At 40.4% G+C, this 17,189-nt stretch overlaps 1 protein-coding gene across 4 annotated transcripts in view; it reads right to left on the reverse strand.

Moving 5' to 3' along the window:
• Positions 1-17,189, reverse strand: part of dnah2 (dynein, axonemal, heavy chain 2) — a 136,634-nt gene that overhangs the window by 95,528 nt on the left and 23,917 nt on the right. For all 4 annotated transcript variants that reach the window (XM_028954457.1, XM_028954373.1, XM_028954539.1 and 1 more), the window contains exons 10-16: positions 15,519-15,606; positions 13,136-13,341; positions 10,135-10,264; positions 7,250-7,432; positions 4,802-5,019; positions 3,313-3,459; positions 1,808-1,961 (exon numbers count right to left, since the gene is read on the reverse strand). In XM_028954457.1, coding sequence (XP_028810290.1) covers positions 1,808-1,961; positions 3,313-3,459; positions 4,802-5,019; positions 7,250-7,432; positions 10,135-10,264; positions 13,136-13,341; positions 15,519-15,606 — 1,126 coding nt within the window. The remainder of the gene's footprint in view (positions 1-1,807; positions 1,962-3,312; positions 3,460-4,801; positions 5,020-7,249; positions 7,433-10,134; positions 10,265-13,135; positions 13,342-15,518; positions 15,607-17,189) is intronic.

A 17,189-nucleotide genomic window follows, 5' to 3' on the forward strand; every position in this document is an offset into this window, starting at 1 on the left:
CTTATTTTGTTGTTTTAGCCTTATTCCAAAATGGATTAAGTTAATTTAATTTGCTTAAGGTTTTCACTCTGTCAGAGTTCCAGAGGTCATCTGTGGACCGAGGTGAACCATCTAGAAGGACAAACATCTCTGCAGCAATGCACCAATCAGGCCTGTACCATTCCTTAGTAAAAGGCACATGGCACCTGAAGGACTCTCAGACCATGAGAAACAAACTTCTCTGGTCTTTGGTGTAAATGCCAGGTGTCGTGTTTGGAGGAAACCAGGCACCGCTCATCACCAAGCTAATACCATCCCTACAGTGAAGCATGGTGGTGGCAGCATCATGCTGTGGGGATGTTTTTCAGCTGCAGGAACTGGGATAGTAGTCTGTATAGAGGGAACAACTCTGTGAATGTCATTGAGTTGCCCAGCCAGAGCTCAGACATGAATCCAACTGAATATCTCTGGAGCGATCTTAAAATGGCTGTGCATCGACACATACCATTCAACATGATGGAGCTTGAGAGGTGCTGACGAGATGAATGGGCCAAACTGGTTAAGGATAAGTTTTCCAAGCTTGTGGCATCAAAAAGACTTGAGACTGTAATTGCTGGCAGTTTTTAACTGTTTTAAGGCCAGTATGGTTACACAACTGCAAACATTTATTTTAGAGCAATAGACTACAAAAAAACATAAATCATAATAGACTCCATAAAATCAATTTCTACAAGTATTTGATTATTATTATTTATTATTATTATTATTATTATTATAGCAAAACAGTGCACATTTCAAAGTACCTTTTATTGTGGGCAGTCTAAGGCACACCTGTGCAATATTCATGCAGCATCTCGATATGCCACATCTGTGAGGTGGGATGGATTATCTTGGCAAAGGAATTTATGAATTTAATGAATTGTGTTCACTAGCACAGATATAAACAGATTTGTGAACAATATTTTAGAGTAATTGGTCTTTTGTGTATGCAGAAATTGTTTCAGATCAGTTCAGCGCTTGAAAAACGGAGCAAAAACAAAAGTGTTGCTTTTATATTTTTTGCTCAGTGTAGTTAAATAATTTTAATAGATATGAAATTTAATTTGACCGTGTTTCCATTGAGCAAAGTAAAAACAAATCTAAGAAAACAGAGATTTTTTGTTGCAGCTGAAAAAAGAAATAAACTAAAAACAAGAGTAGTTTATGCATTATGCATTTGTGACAGGCAACAACAATATACATAAAGCAAACAGTCTTTCCTGGCAGTATGTGTGCAATTGCTGCACAATCACATCGGAACCACTATGTCATCCCTCTTCTTCATAGTCATAGTCATGATTCCTCCCATCTTAGGCCGCTTAAGCGGCTGCCAGCCCTTGACTCAGGGGGGCCCTGCACAGATCCCTGACATTGGCTTTGACGTGAACCTGATCTTAAGCCCTGCTGGGAGAAAAGCGTGGTAGCACTTGCAAGCAGCACAAGCCGCTCTTGGTGTGAATACTGAGTGGATTTTTATTAGCACTCTTCTCCTCTAGCCTCCTAGTTCATCCAGATGAAGCTGCCACCAACCTGGTATGCTAAAGCCAACACTATCTGCCTTTATACGGCTGGGAAAATCTGTTAGTATTAATGTCAATTTGAGACATAAAGTGAAAACACAGTGGCTTCAGACTCATTCACTAACACATACATATCATATTCTATATAGATATGACCTAACGCCCCCACTGTACACCAGTAGGTCTGGTGATTATGGTTATTTCAGTGTACATAAAACATGACTCTGTAGGTGTATGTATGTATGTAAGCATGTAAACTTTGACCTGACCTTGTTGATGAGAACACGACAATCACTAAAAAAGTCTGATGTGCCTGTGGAGGACCACTGCAGTTTGGAGAAGCCTGGTTCCATTTTCTTGTCCAGAAATCGTATCCGTTCCTTAAAAAGTTCTTTCTCTTTAGAGGACAGTTCTGTGATGATCCTAAAAATAATGGAAATTTTGTGATTGCATATGGTTGAATTATAGGCAACAAATCTGAAAAATTTTAACTGGTGAGACTATGAAATGCAAGAAGCTAAACATAAAACTATGGTTTCCATTCAGAACAAACTGGTACATTGTGAATCCTTAATGCCAACAAATGTCTGTGATGCTGTCTGCAATGAAGACAACCTGACAATCAACCTTTGCAAATTACAGATAGAAAAATAAAATAATAAGCTGTTCAAAAGCACATGAGCCTTTTAACATGCACATCTTTTAAAAAGCAGTTTACTCGGCCTCCGCCGTTTCCGGCGCTCGGCTGACATTAACGCAGTGCTGTGACTAATGATAATTAGGAGCAGGTGGCTTTTTTTTGTCTCCGGTTTTTATTGTGTCTTCAATGGGAGGCAGGGCACTGTGCTAATCACCCTACTCTCTCTGTGCAGCACAATACATGCTTGAGGCTGAAGTGGAGTGTTGTGGCACTGCAAGGTGTGCGCCGCAGGATAGTGGTCTGCTGTGCAAGGTAAAATGCAAGGCTAAGAACACACTTAAAAAAAAAAAGGGAAGTGATTGTCACAGCACAGCACACGATACACACAGTGAAATTTGTCCTCTGCATTTAACCCATCGCCCAGAGTGAGCAGTAGGCAGCCATGACAGGCGCCCGGGAAGCAGTGTGTGGGGACGGTGCTTTGCTCAGTGGCACCTCAGTGGCACCTTGGCGGATCGGGATTCGAACCAGCAACCTTCTGATTACGGGGCCGCTTCCTTAACCGCTAGGCCACCACTGCCCCACCACTTGTTCATGGTGCTGCTGTAGGTGTGCAAATGTTTTTTTGCACCTAGGTGTGTGTATGTGAGTGTGTAGTATGTTTACCTATGGTCAGAGCTCTTGTGTATATACCCAGAGCAGCTGCAGCTTCAATGTCTCTTATTTTTGTTTATGTGTGTATAATTAGAGGTCACAACCAGACAGGGTGATAGTAGCCTAGTGCTTAACATAACCAGAGCACCACAAATCTGCCAATATTCAAACCATACATTTTGTACTATTGCATATACAGTTAGCATAAGCTATGAAGTGAATTGTCATTCTGAAACACTGCAGCACAGCACACGGTGCACACAAAATGTGTCCTCTGCTTTTAACCATCACCCTTGGTGAGCAGTAGGCAGCCATGACAGGCACCCAGGGAGCAGTGTGTGGGGACGGTGTTTTGCTAAGTGAAATCTCAGTTGGCACCTTGACGAATTGTGATTCGGATTACTGGGCCACTTCCTTGACCACTAGGCCACCACAGCCCCACCCCACCAGCTATGTGTGTGTACTTGTTTAAAAGCTGACCTGTTATATTCGCACACCACAAGGAGCACGTTCTCTCTCATGATCCGCAGATCTTCCTGACGTTGGTACACTTGTTCCAGGTAGTGTGGGACCTCAAACTTCAGCCGCTGCCAGTAGTCGATCTCACTGAGCAGCAACAGCAGGTCCCTATGTGAATGCAGGCATCAATATCCAGTCCACTTTTCAACACGGGTGTTACAGATCACCTAACACTGTTGCCCGAATGTTGTATTTTGTGGCTACTAAAAGTATTCAAACAAATAATGAATTCTAATTACTTATTATAGAGCAAGAAGTAGAATATATATTTAGAATAGAATAATATATTGTATATAATAGAATAGAAGATTATATATTTATTTTTTTATTGTGTGTCATATGTTGTGTTTATTGTAACAAGTGTTATACATGAGCTGCTCCACTGTGCCTTCTAAATTGCCCCTAGGGGACAAACAAAGTACTTGAATTGAATTGAATTGGATTGATATAGAGTAAAAAGATTACAAAATATTTAAACAATGATTAAAAGACAAAACCTATTTCAGTGTGTGTACATAACTCCACATGTGTTCATTCATAGTTTTGATGCCTTCAGTGAGAATCTACCACTGTAAATGGTCATGAAAATAAAGAAAACACATTGATTGAGAAGGTGTGTCCAAACTTTTGGCCTGTACTGTATGTCATTTTGACTTTTTTAGAAGTGAAAGTGTGAAAGTGAAAGTGATTGTCATTGTGAAACACTGCAACACAGCCAACCGCTAGGTCACCACAGCCGCAAATAAGGAGAAAATATTTTGAAAATAGATTCATTATGCAAGAAGAAGCAAACATAAAAAGACAGCTCTAACAAGCAGTACATTTAATTTTATTTAATAATGGGAACAAAGTAAAATAGCAAGTTTGGGTGGTAGTAGCCTAGTGGGTAAGACACTCGCCTGTGAACCAGGAGACCCAGGTTCAAATCCCACTTACTACCATTGTGTCCCTGAGCAAGGCACTTAACCCTAAATTGCTCCAGGGAGACTGTCCCTGTAACTACTGATTGTAAGTCGCTCTGGATAAGGGCATCTGATAAATGCTGTAAATGTAAATGTAAATGGTCATTTACTTGCAGTATTATTATGCAAGCTCTATCTGTATATGCTCCTGACTGAAGACGCATGACTACAAGTTACCAAAAGTAATAATCTGACTGAATAATTATAGATATATAGACTGTATGTGTTTGGAATAATGAGTCATATGATCATGTGTGTGCATTTTTAATACATTCCGAATACTGAAAAATAAACAGTCCAACCAGGCTTTTTTCATTTAGCCAAGCAGCTGCCAAATGAAGTTGCCTGGGATTGCTGATATTAGATGCCAGCACATGATGTTTTTTTATCACTACTTAAATCAAGAGAACGGAGATGAGTATGCACTTTAAGAAAAATGACGGCTATATTGCATTCATAGTTGTGTGTCAAAGTGAAAGAAATCATACTTGTCAAAGTTAATGTCCAGCATGCCTCTTGTCTCTGGGCAGCGCATCATGATGGGCTTGTCCAGCCGTCGGAGGAGGCTCTGACGGTCAAGACCTCGGCTCCACTCAGTAAAGAGACGGCGCTCTAGTTCCACCAGCTTTTGCTGTAGTTGAGCGTGGGCCGCAAGCACCTCTTCTCCTTTCTTGCTCTGTACCATGAAGTCAGTGCTCTTTAACACCTGGAACACAGGGCAATGAAAGGGGCACAGCAGAAATTTCTTCATTAAGGTCTACCTTTCATGTTTCACACTTTCATGCATTCTCCTTCTTCTTCTTAAAAAAAACACACTCTTGCTGTGGCAGGTTACTAAATTACATTTAAATTAGTAATAAAGTTTACATTCAGAAGATCTAAAGACAACTGGTTTCATCCAATACACTAAATGTGTGACATTGTAAAGTGTAACAAGGAAAGGTGCTCAGGATGATGTTGATGATAAATGTAATAAATCATAATTATAAAAACTGCAATGACTGAGGTCAATTTAATAATAATACCATTAAACTGCCTTCTCGATTGCTGCACCCACCGTATAAGCAATCTATCCTATGGGCTTCCCAGCTTCATGAACCTTTAGGTCCACTTCTACTCTTATTATTTGTAAGTGCAGTAGAAGTGTAGCTTGACTCACAAACACCTTTTGTCTTTCCCCTAATTTGTGGTGGAAAGTACAGCATAATCATATCTGTGTACAATTAAAGTGCTTCCCCTGGTCTTAATTGCGTCCATAATGAAGCTGGGAAAATTACATTTAAAACAGAGCGGCTCTGCAGCACGCTTTGGGTGAGAAAATGAGCTTGTCTGGCTGGAGTTCAGGAACAGCTGGGTCTGAATGTCGTCAGAGAACGCAGCACCCCCACCCACCCCCACGCCTGGCTTCTCTTCTGCTGGGTGACCTTTCTGCCGGCCCTGCTCTGGCATTTACCTTTCCCATGGTTGCCTGGCCTATCCATTATCCATTGCTATATGTCCTGCTGTAAAACTAATCCTGCCAAATGGCCTGGTGTGCTCACACAGCAGCCCACTCCTCCCACCCTCCATCCCTTTCCCTACCTCTCGATCTCTCCATCCATCTGTGTGACTGCCTCAATCTTTCCTCTTCCCCTGTCCCCCTCTCTTTCTCCATCTCTATTTGTGGATTTCTTATTTCCATGGGTTTCATTTCCTCAACACCTCTACTGCGGAGAGACTTCGAATGAGATCCACGCACTGCCTTTCATTATTTCATGCTTTTTGCTCCAGAAACATTGCTTTCCCAACATTACCAACTAGGCTGCCACCCTCTTTTGACAGCAGTTCTCTTTCCGAGAAAAAAAAAGCTGCACCTACAACTTCTATTTTTGCCTCTAATGCATTGATTAATGATTTTCTTTCTTACCTGCTGAATATGGGCCACTTCCCTATCAGTTTGAGTAGAGCTGGTGTGTGACACTTTGAGAACAAATGTGTTTCATTTATTTTTCACAGTAGTCAATAAGAAACCTCTCACATCCTCTCCTGTGTTTTTGGCATGAATCAAATACCCTTTCATTGGTCATCGTGAAGTACCATGTCAGTATGTTTTATTTCAGGCACTGAAAACAATGCATTTTTTACAAATCTGCCATTGTCAAATGCGTTAAAGAGTAGAACACGAGTTATCCGAATAAGCATGACACCACACAGTCCTGTGGTATGATGCAATATGACAGGCGCACCCTGTTGGATGTTTAATCCCTGCCATGAAGGAAAATTTTTTGACTAGCAAAACAGAAAATGTTTCTGCATCAGGGAAGAAAAACATGAACCCAGTGAACTTTTTTCCTGTTTGAACTGTGCTCTTCCATAAACCCTTGCATGGTGTTATCATAGATGACACTGTGCATGCAAAGCTCTCTGCTTGCCCATTCTTTGACATAATCCAAGCAGAATAAATGGTAAGACTTTAAAAACAAACATAAACTCACAACCTTGGAGGTGCGAGGCCACATCATTTATATATTTAATTTTAATTTAGTTTAATTTAGAGAATTTCAGCCAATCGGAAGTGGGCATGGAAAGCGAAAGCTAAACAGGTGAAAACATTCTACAACTTTTACTTTCACATAATTCTTGACAACAATTATAAAATGAGCATATAAGCACTCAACAATGAGGATATTTTGGGTTCTCACTGCAACCACTTAATCGGATCTCTTATATTATATTATATAATTATATTACTTTCCAATATTTTGAATACATAGACAGTGAATAATAATGTTTCATTAAGGAGAAATTGCCACCAAAATCCAGATACAGATGTCAACCTCTGTTCTCTTACTACTAATGAAACCAAAAGTGACAGCAAAACATTTCTCATTTGTAAAATGTCACAGACACTGTTGTTGGGTACAGCCGACATTCCCACATTTAATCCACAAATTCACCTGTATAGGCTGCTGAATGCGGCGGAGCAGGGAGCGGACCCTGTGGGCCTGGCCAGCGTGTGGGGGTATATAAGAGGGCATGTGAACATCCTTGCGGCTCAGCTCTTCGTTGACCAGTTTTAGCTCGCTGCTAAAGAGGTCATACACGCTGTCGATCTTACGGTCAATGGTGTGCTTGATGGCCTGTGTAGAGGAGTCAGAGAAAAAAAACATGGTGTGAGAGAGAGAGGCTAAGTGAATAAAGGGCTGCAAGCAGAGAGAACCAAAAAACCCTGAGACGTGGGATACAAAGGAGCCAAATAAACCCAGGATACAGTGGGTGAGAATACATCGCCTCATAGACAAAGGGTAAAAGGCAGCACAGCTGAGCGCCAGGCCGGGGGCGATAGACGGGAGGGCAGCCTGATGGGTCAGCACCAGCAGCGATTCAGTTGCAATTCACCGCTCCACACACAAAAGACAAAACCTGCCTTCATATTGTGCCATCCAGCCTTCCTGACTTAGCATCTATAGCATGGCAGGGTACTGAAAAGCCAATAAAGTGTGTATGTGTTTTGTGTGTGTGTATGGGGGGGGCACATTAGTTTTATAGTATAGTGTTGTAATTATTTATACTTCTCTTGCAGCAGTCTTTTCTGAAAACTACCTGTTTCTGGACTCATTAGATCATGGAAGGAGCAAATGTTTTGAATGTTAACCCTCCTGTTATGTTCGTTTCTTAGGAACACCAATAATGTTCCTGGGTCAATTTGACCCGGGACATGTTTACTTATCCAAAAGTATCAGAAACCAAAAAATCCCAATAAACATCATTTATATTTCATTATTAACTCCATTACTAACCATTTCAATCAATATCATGGTTCAATGAGGATAATTCACTTGTTTTTCATAAAAACTGCATTTTTAAACTTTTTAAATGTATGTTGGAAATACCTACATATAAAACAAAATAGTTTTACATGACATTGATGATTTAAAAAAATTATTTTTATGCATGTTTAATGCATAGCTGGTGTTTGCATCACATGCTGCCCAGATTTTTATGCCATATTTGGCTGGTTTGGAAGGCATATATTGCCTAAAAGGGCAGCAACCTCTGAATGCCACTAGCCTTTCATCCACTGTGACATTAGGGCCTGGGTTATAGAGTAGAGGAAGTTGCTCTACCCACTTGTCCCACACTGTCCTAACAGCTGCCAGCTTGTCTCTCTCCCCTCTGACAGTCCTTGTCTCTCGATTATCGAATCGGATTACTTTGGAGAAAATGTGAAAAGTCTCCAGAGACATTGTGGCACGAAATATAGCCCTGCCTATCTCTGCATCCCACAGACTGGCTGTTGATTCATCCTTTGATTTGTAGACCCCAGCCAGGATGAGGACTCCCAAATACGCATGTATGCACTTCTCCCCCAAAACACGCCTGCCTTCTAAATTTGTCATTTCAAGAATGATTTTCTGTATTGAGTTGGTCATGACAAGCTCAAAAGCTGACTTGATGTCTGTTACACGAGTCACTGCCATCCTAGTGGGCCCTGGCACTGTCTTTATTATGTTTTCTGCCGACAGTTTTGCCTGACGCATATTTGGGGATGAAGACCACTGTATTTCACAATTTTTTGATGCAAATTCCTTGCTAGGAGGAATATGAATAGAAGCTTCCTCAGTTGGCTCATAATCAGAATCATCAGACTCAGAATTGACCTCAAGATGGTCTTCATCAAGATGGACACATCCTCCTCTATTTCACTGTCGTGATCAAATGTGCTGTCATCTGTTTATTTATGCTGCTCATTTTCTAAAGCTCTGACAGAGACTAGATCATATGTAGCTGCAGAGTGTAATGTTGTAGGACCCCCTTGCAGAGAATCTTTATATGTTTGGCTCTTCCCCTACTAAGTGCCCACTCAGTGTGGGTGGAGTTTGCCTACGGGAACTTTTTCTGTTCCCGTGGGCAAACTCTATTGAGTGTGGGTGGAGTTTACCCACGGGAACAGAAAAGGTTCCCGTCAAAAGTCATAACACCTGCATTCTTGCACTTACTTTAACTTTAAGGTCACTTTAACCTCCACTTTGACTGCCGGGTCAAATTGACCCGAACAGTATCTGTGTAATAGTAACATGTAGGGGGGGGTTGCACATATGTGAAATGAACCATTTTTATTTTATATGTTGATTACTGTTATTAAGCCAAGCACAAGTAGTTTCATACTGAAAAAATACTTTTAACTATTTTTTTTAAATATTTGAAATTTAAAATGGGTCAATTTGACCCGCAACATAACAGATGGGTTAAAATGTTCAACAGGATTAACGAACATTTTGAAATCCATTTTTTCAGTGGAAGAAAAAAACAATTATTTTGCAGACTTCATGTTAGTTTTATTATTCTAATGCATTTTCTATTATTAGCAAGCCAGAATTTTCTGATTACATAGATTAAATGTAGATGCTAAAATCACAGCTGAATGACAGTTTTGATTGTTTTGTTGCTTGGCAACAGGTAAAATTGAAGCAAGAAGGGACCTCCAAAGACACTGTTACCTTCCCAAAAGCACAATTTTATTAGCACTTTAGAGAATCCATTTTTTAGCACAAAGGCTATTCTTAACATTAGTCCCAAAATGAAAAAACGAACTTGATTAAAAATGTTTCATTGCATGCTGTACAGTATGATGGAGTGCAAAATGAACTCCTCCAGCCTGATAATGTATGAAGGAGATAATGTATGAAGTAGAGAGCAAGACTTACTTTCTTTGACATATTTATAAATATAAAAAAATCTAAATTAAACTTGCAGCTCAATTTTAATATATGTTTCTGTGTTTGTGAGTGAGAGAGTGAGAGAGAGAGAGAGAGAGAGAGAGAGAGAGAGAGACAGAAACCTCTCGTGCAGACAGGTGCTCGAATACATGAAGCAGCTGAACGCCCTCCTCCACGGTGTTGACCGTCTCAAAAGTCATGTTGATCAGATTCTGCATCATCACCTCTACATCCTTCATACTTGCATGGAACCTGCTCACATACACAAACGAAAGTTGGCATTGAGAGTCAAGACACTCAAATGCAGCAGTCTACATGAGACTCACTTTGAAAACAAATGTATTTTTGTCCTTTACTTATTTCCCAGTTATTTAATAAACTGACTTAATCAACAGTAAAGATAAATAAAATGAATGCAAAGACAGCATGTCAGCATTCATAAAAATATACAAAGTATTTGCGACAATGGAATGTATGGTTCTTATTAGTACAGATTTCTAATACACCTTTGCATTATCTCTCAGTCTCCGACACACACATAGCCAAAAGGACATATTCCTAAAATAAAAAAAAATATTTCTTAGACAGATACATGCAGATGCATTACACTCAAACTGACCCTCAGTATTGATTGGTGTGATCTAAATGTGTGGCAGCATTATGGAACACCTGCCCCTGAACACAAGCATAGCTGTTTGTCTTGGCAACAACATACCAACCTCACGACCTCTCCCGACCCTGATCCATCACACCAATCAAACACACACACACACACACACACACACACATGTACACATACACACACATACTGCTGCTATTTTTGCAGACATGGTAGGGGATATAAGTTAGTACTGTAATTCACTCTCATTTACTGCATTGTCTCTGCATCCATAAATAATGAATTTAAAATTATTTTTGTATTTTACACATGAAAACAGCAGACAAAATGGATGATGACCATGTTTTACGCATGATCAACTGAAGCATCTTTAGAACTAGTGATGTTAAGTCAAATATTCAATTCAAGTCAACTCATTTTCAATTGTGGTTGAAACTCTCCCAAACAGCCAGAGTAAAATATAACAGGAAAACAACAATTCTTACTAAAAATATATTAAACAACAATTCAAGTATCTGATTCTTGTAACAAGAACTACGTAAATGTTCCTCTAGCTGCCATTGGCATCTCTTTGCCAATGGACCAACCTTGAGATCTACATTGCAGTCACAACTTCACTCACAACTTCACCAACTTCTTTCTATATATGACTCTCTGATGACTCTTCAATAGTCGGCCTCATCACAAATGGGGACGACAAGGAGTACAGAGATATAACTCTGGACTTTGTGGACTGGTGTCAGCAGAACTACCACCAGATCAACACTGGAAAGACCAAGGTGGTAGACTTCCACAGGCACAAACATCCTTCTCTACAACCACTGAATATCAAAGGTATGGACATTGAGGCTGTGGAGAGCTAAAGATTCATTTGTGTTTATCTGAACAATAAGCTGGACTGGACTCACAACGCTGATGCCATCTACAGAAAAGGGGAGAACAAGTCTTTTGGGGTGAAGGGTCCACTCTTGAAAACCTTTTATGACTCTGTTGACATCTTTAATAATGTGGTCTGCTGGGAAGGCAGCATCTCTGCTGGGGACAGGAAGAGACTAAACAGGCTGATCCGGAGGGCCAGCTCTGTTCTAGGATGCCCTCTGGTCTCGGTGGAGGTGGTGAGTGACAGGAGAATGGTGGCTAAACTGTTATCCCTGTTGGACAAAATCTTCCACCCCATACAGGAGACCCTGACAGCACTGAGCTGCTCCTTCAGTGGCAGGCTGCGGCACCAATGATGTGGTATGGAGAGATTCAGAAGGTCTTTTCTGACAGCCACAACAGCTGACAACACATACATATATAGACTAACAAAAAAAACACATCCAGTACACAATTTCTATTTTCTTATGTGCAATATGTGTATATATATATCCACTTACTTATATTCTATGAATGCAGGCATTCACAAATATATTTATGCAGATTTTTAAAGCTCACAGTAAATTTCCAGCTTGTGCGACTAATCAAGGGTCATCTTATCTTATCTTATCTTATCTTATCTTAAAACAAACAATGAAGAGTTTGTAAACATTGACATCTACGGCATTTAGCAGACACACTTATTCAGAATGATGCCATTACTTTTGTAAGAAACTACAAATTACAAGAATTTGGTTTGAAACAGATTAAGGCCGAAATCCAACCAATTGACACACAAAACACACACAGACAGGGCCACACTCAAACTCAGGCCTGTGTCAGTGGCTTATGATGGCATTCAGACGAGGTGCTAAATTGCCTGCTGTCATCGCTCGCTGAATGACAATCAGGGAACATACCAGAGAGCTGCCCCGCAGGGAGTAACACAGGAGCCTGCATGCACTCGTTCATCTACGCCAGCCCTACTAACTATATGCAGACTTTAATGGGACGAACACAGACACACACACAAATGACCCTGACAAGCACAGATAATAACAGCAGGGACACACACAAACCTTAATGGAATGCATATTCTTAGACTCATGCATACACATGCATGCACACAAAAACACACACATATAAAATGACCTTAATAGTACAAGCATGCACAAATCACACAGATCACAATGGCATGAATATACCACATATTAACATATATATTCAAACACACATTTTCACACACACACACGCGCATACAAACACAAACACAAAACACACCTAATCCATATTCATAAGACATTTGCATTGTAACTGTAATAAAAAGTCAGTATTATCAATGCTGTGTGTTTTGTATGCAGAAATCCTGGAACATATGAAAATCTCCTTGACCAATCCGGCTTTGTGTAACTGATGTCTTTATACCACCTATAAATTATAGTAAATTGAGCTCAAAATAAAGCAGTAAAAACCACATGAGACCAAATACCTTCCACAATTACATCCTCTAACAAACACATTCCAAATAAATTCCAAGAAAATGCAGGAATAATATAAATATATCTCTCCACATCCCACATCTGGGCTCACAGATTGCTTTTTGGAGTTTGTCGAGAAGGCTATGGGGTTCTGGCCGATAGACCGACCTGCTGTAATGGCTTTGCCAGGAGGTGTTCTTGATGTTCAGTGTGCCTTGGCAATTTGAGAACAAGATCTGCAGGTTCTTGTTGAAGGTGGCTTCCAGCTCCCGCAGGCTACGTGTGGTCTCTGGCCCCCGACGGCCCCCAAAACAGGGCAGAGGCATCTGCTCACCATCCTCCCACCGTGCAAAATGATATTGGCAATCACATACCTGAGACACACAGAGAAAATTTTGTTTTTTGAGATTCTTCAAGCCCAGAATGTTTTTGTATTTAAGCAATCTTATCACATTATAGTGTTCAATTACAGCACTAATGACTTTATGTGTTTTATACTATAGCTACTATAGCCAAGTTTGGCTTGGGCAATGAAGAAAAAAAATCATTCAAATGCTGTAAAAGACAAATTCAGACATAATAAAATTACAAGTTACACTGAACAAATTTTTCATGAGCCGAACTCAAAGCTCTCATGCAGTTCAATACATCTCTGTTGCATAGAGTTCATCAGGTTGCTGATTGTGGCCTGTGGAATGTTGGTCCACTCCTCTTCAATATCTGTGTGAAGTGGCTGAACATTGGCAGGAACGTACATACTGTCATGTACTCTGATCCAGAGGGTCCCAAACATGCTCAATGGGCGTCTGGTGAATCTAGTGGCCATGCAAGAACTGGGGTGTTTTCAGCTTCCAAGAATTGTGTACAGATCCTCACAATATGGGGTCATTTACTATCATGCTGCAACATGAGATGATGGTTGTCAATAAATGGCAGAACAATGGGCATCAGGATCTCATCACGATATCTCTGTGCATTTAAAACACCACAAATAAAATGCACCTGAGTTTGTTATACATAAAAATATGCCTGCCCATACCATAACCCCACTGCCACCATGGGCCACTCAATCCACAATGCTGACATGCTGTCTACCATCTGCAGTGAACAGTAAAAACCAGGATTCATCCGTGAACAGAATGCCTCTCCAATGTGCCAAACGCCATTTTCCCACTCAAGTTGGTTAGGACAACAACCTGCAGTCAGGTCCAGGCCCCAATGAGGATGACAAGCATGCAGATGAGTTTCCCTGAGACAGTTTCTGACAGTTTGTGCAGAAATTCTTAGGTTATGTAAACCGACTATTGCTGCAGCTGTCCGGGTTGCTGGTCACAGTTGATCATGGAGGCGAATATGCTGGATGTTGAGGTCCTGGGATAGGTTGGTTACACATTGTCTGCAAATGTGAGGCTGGTTAGATATATTGCCAAATTCTCTTAAACGCCTCTGGAGACAGCTTGTGGTAGAGACATTCAACATTAATTTCATGGGCAACAGCTCTGGAAGATATTCCTGCAGTCAGCATGCCAAATGCACGCTCTCTTAAAAGTTTCAACATCTGTGGTATTGAACTGTGTGAACAAACTGCACAATGCAGAGTGACATTTAATTGTGGGCAGTCTAAGACACACCTGTGCAATATTCATGCTTTCTAATCAGCACCCTGACATGCCACACCTGTGAGGAGGGCATATCAAATATTGTGAACAATATTTGACAGTAATGAGTTTTTTGTGTATATAGAAAATATTTCAGATCATTGAGCTCAGCTTATAAAAAGTGGGAGCAAAAACCATAGTGTTGCATTTATATTTTTGTTCAGTATAAATTTTTTACAATTAGCGAAGCAGGGGACAGAATTTTGACACTACGCTTTGACCCGAGCCTCCTCTGGGATATGTAAATATGCTGTTTCAGTGTGAAATTGACAAATGCTAGTGATACTAACAAATTAGGTGATCCTTGATCTGAATGCAAAGTGCTGATGTCATAAAATGACAGTCATCTGATCACAGTGCAAGGTCTGCTGAAATAGAAATACTATTTAACAGTGTACATTAGTCTTACGTGAAAATGTAATTTGGGTGCAAAATAATAATAATAATAAAAAAAGGTTGAAAGAGAAAGGGACACAAAGAGGAGAAACAGGGTAGAGATGCTCTACATAAAGAGAGAGAAGCCCATTCAGAACACAGCAGGGCTCAGGACAACGAGGATCCAACTGTGAGTGAAGCGCAAGAGGAAGAGGTGAAGCAGCTGGGGAGTTGAGAATCACTGTGACCTTGCAAGAAACATACTCTACTTCAACAGAAACTGAAAAAGTTTAAAGTTTAAACTCCAGATTTAAAGACAACTACTCAAATGCGTAAAAACAAAACTACCCTAAAAACTAATTATAACCTTAACACTTAATAATATTTTGTTCATGTAACATATATTTGTTGGAACTACATCTAGTTATGTTTAACATCTGCATCTGACTGCAATAAAAACCTGTGCAGCAAGTTGCCTTTGAATTTTTTTGTGTTTTGGTCTGAAAGCATATACTAACCTCCAAAAGGTCCTCACACCTCTGAATGAAGACATCGACCAGTGGAAAGATGAGGTTCGGATCCAAAATCCAACCTTTGGGTGAAAACCTGAACCAGAGAAAGACAAATTAAAATTGAAGGATGCTTATAATTTCAGGTCATTTAATATGTGGGTTCATGCTTGAATGCCAACATATTCACAATGATATACTGAAAACAAAATTAGCATACAGTACAGGCCAAAAGTTTGGACACATCATCTCATGTGATTTCTTTATTTTCATGACCATTTACATTGGTTGATTCTCACTGAAGGCATCAAAACTATGAATGAACACATGTGGAGTTATGTACTTAACAAAAAGGAGAGACCTGGCCTCCACAGTCACCGGACCTGAACCCTATCAAGACGGTTTGGGGTGAGCTGGACCGCAGAGTGAAGGCAAAGTGGCCAAAGTGCTAAACACCTCTGGGAACTCCTTCAAGACTGTTGGACAACCATTTCAGGTGACGACCTCTTGAAGCTCATCGGCAGAATGCCAAGAGTGTGCAAAGCAGTAATCAGAGCAAAGGGTGGCTATTTTGAAGAAACTAGAATATAAACCATGTTTTCAGTTATTTCACCTTTTTTTGTTAAGTACATAACTCCACATGTGTTATTTCATAGTTTTGATGCCTTCAGTGAGAATCTACCAATGTAAAAGGTCATGAAAATAAAGAAAACATATTGAATGAGAAGGTGTGTCCACTTTTGGCCTGTACTGTACATGATGAAGGAGCTAGTACTTATTTTGCTGATTCACTACTCTTTCAGATAAGTTAGCAATGATGACTTGTAAGTGAAGAGGCTCAAGAGCACAACCCTTGCATGCTGGTTACAAAAAGTAACCAAGACAGCTCTTAGTTGTTCATTTTAATTTTATTCTGTTTTCAATACAGTCAGGGGAAGGGAAAAAATCAAGGCCCCATTTCCTACCCAAGGCAGAAAAAAGTGTGAAACATGAAGGTTAGATGAAAGTTAATCTCTCTTGTTACACTGTTTTGGCTTGCCATCTCTCTAGTAAAGTCCTTGACTGCAAACGAACACAACAAAATCTATATGGGATGGTGATAGGGTCAGAGAAATGTCACCGACAATCTGTCATTGTCATAATTGCATCCGTTGAAGGCTCTATATCGCCATGTGGCGGCGCTCAGATTGCTTTTCACACTTGATTCTTCCTTTGATGGAAAGGTAATACTGCAGCACAGAGCAGACACAAATGCTTTTCACACACCTCCATTCCAGTGGAAAATGTAAACTGGGGGCCAGAAATGTGTATATGTGAATAGTATATAATAGTGTGCGACTGTGCATGGTGTGAAGTACATTAGGTCTGGGGTGAAAGGAAAACACTTGGGGTAAACTTAAGGTTGACACTAAGGCCGACCACAAAAGTGTTTGATTGATGGACAGATCCCAGTGGGCAGATAGAGTGGAGAAATGAGAGTGAAAACCTCAGCTGGGGGTCTTAAGGAAAGATGAGCTGTGGGGGCAGATCTGTGATAGAAAACAGGGACCCTCCATCTCGCATCTCTTCATCTCTCGCTCCCTATACCTGTCACTTTCTTCCTCTTTTTCTCACCCACATTCTTGCGGTCTTCAGTTCAAAGCCCTTCAGAAGTCCAGACAGCTTTATTTCACCAACAAT

This window comes from Denticeps clupeoides, chromosome 1 (assembly GCF_900700375.1).
Source record: "Denticeps clupeoides chromosome 1, fDenClu1.1, whole genome shotgun sequence".
NCBI lineage: Eukaryota > Metazoa > Chordata > Actinopteri > Clupeiformes > Denticipitidae > Denticeps > Denticeps clupeoides.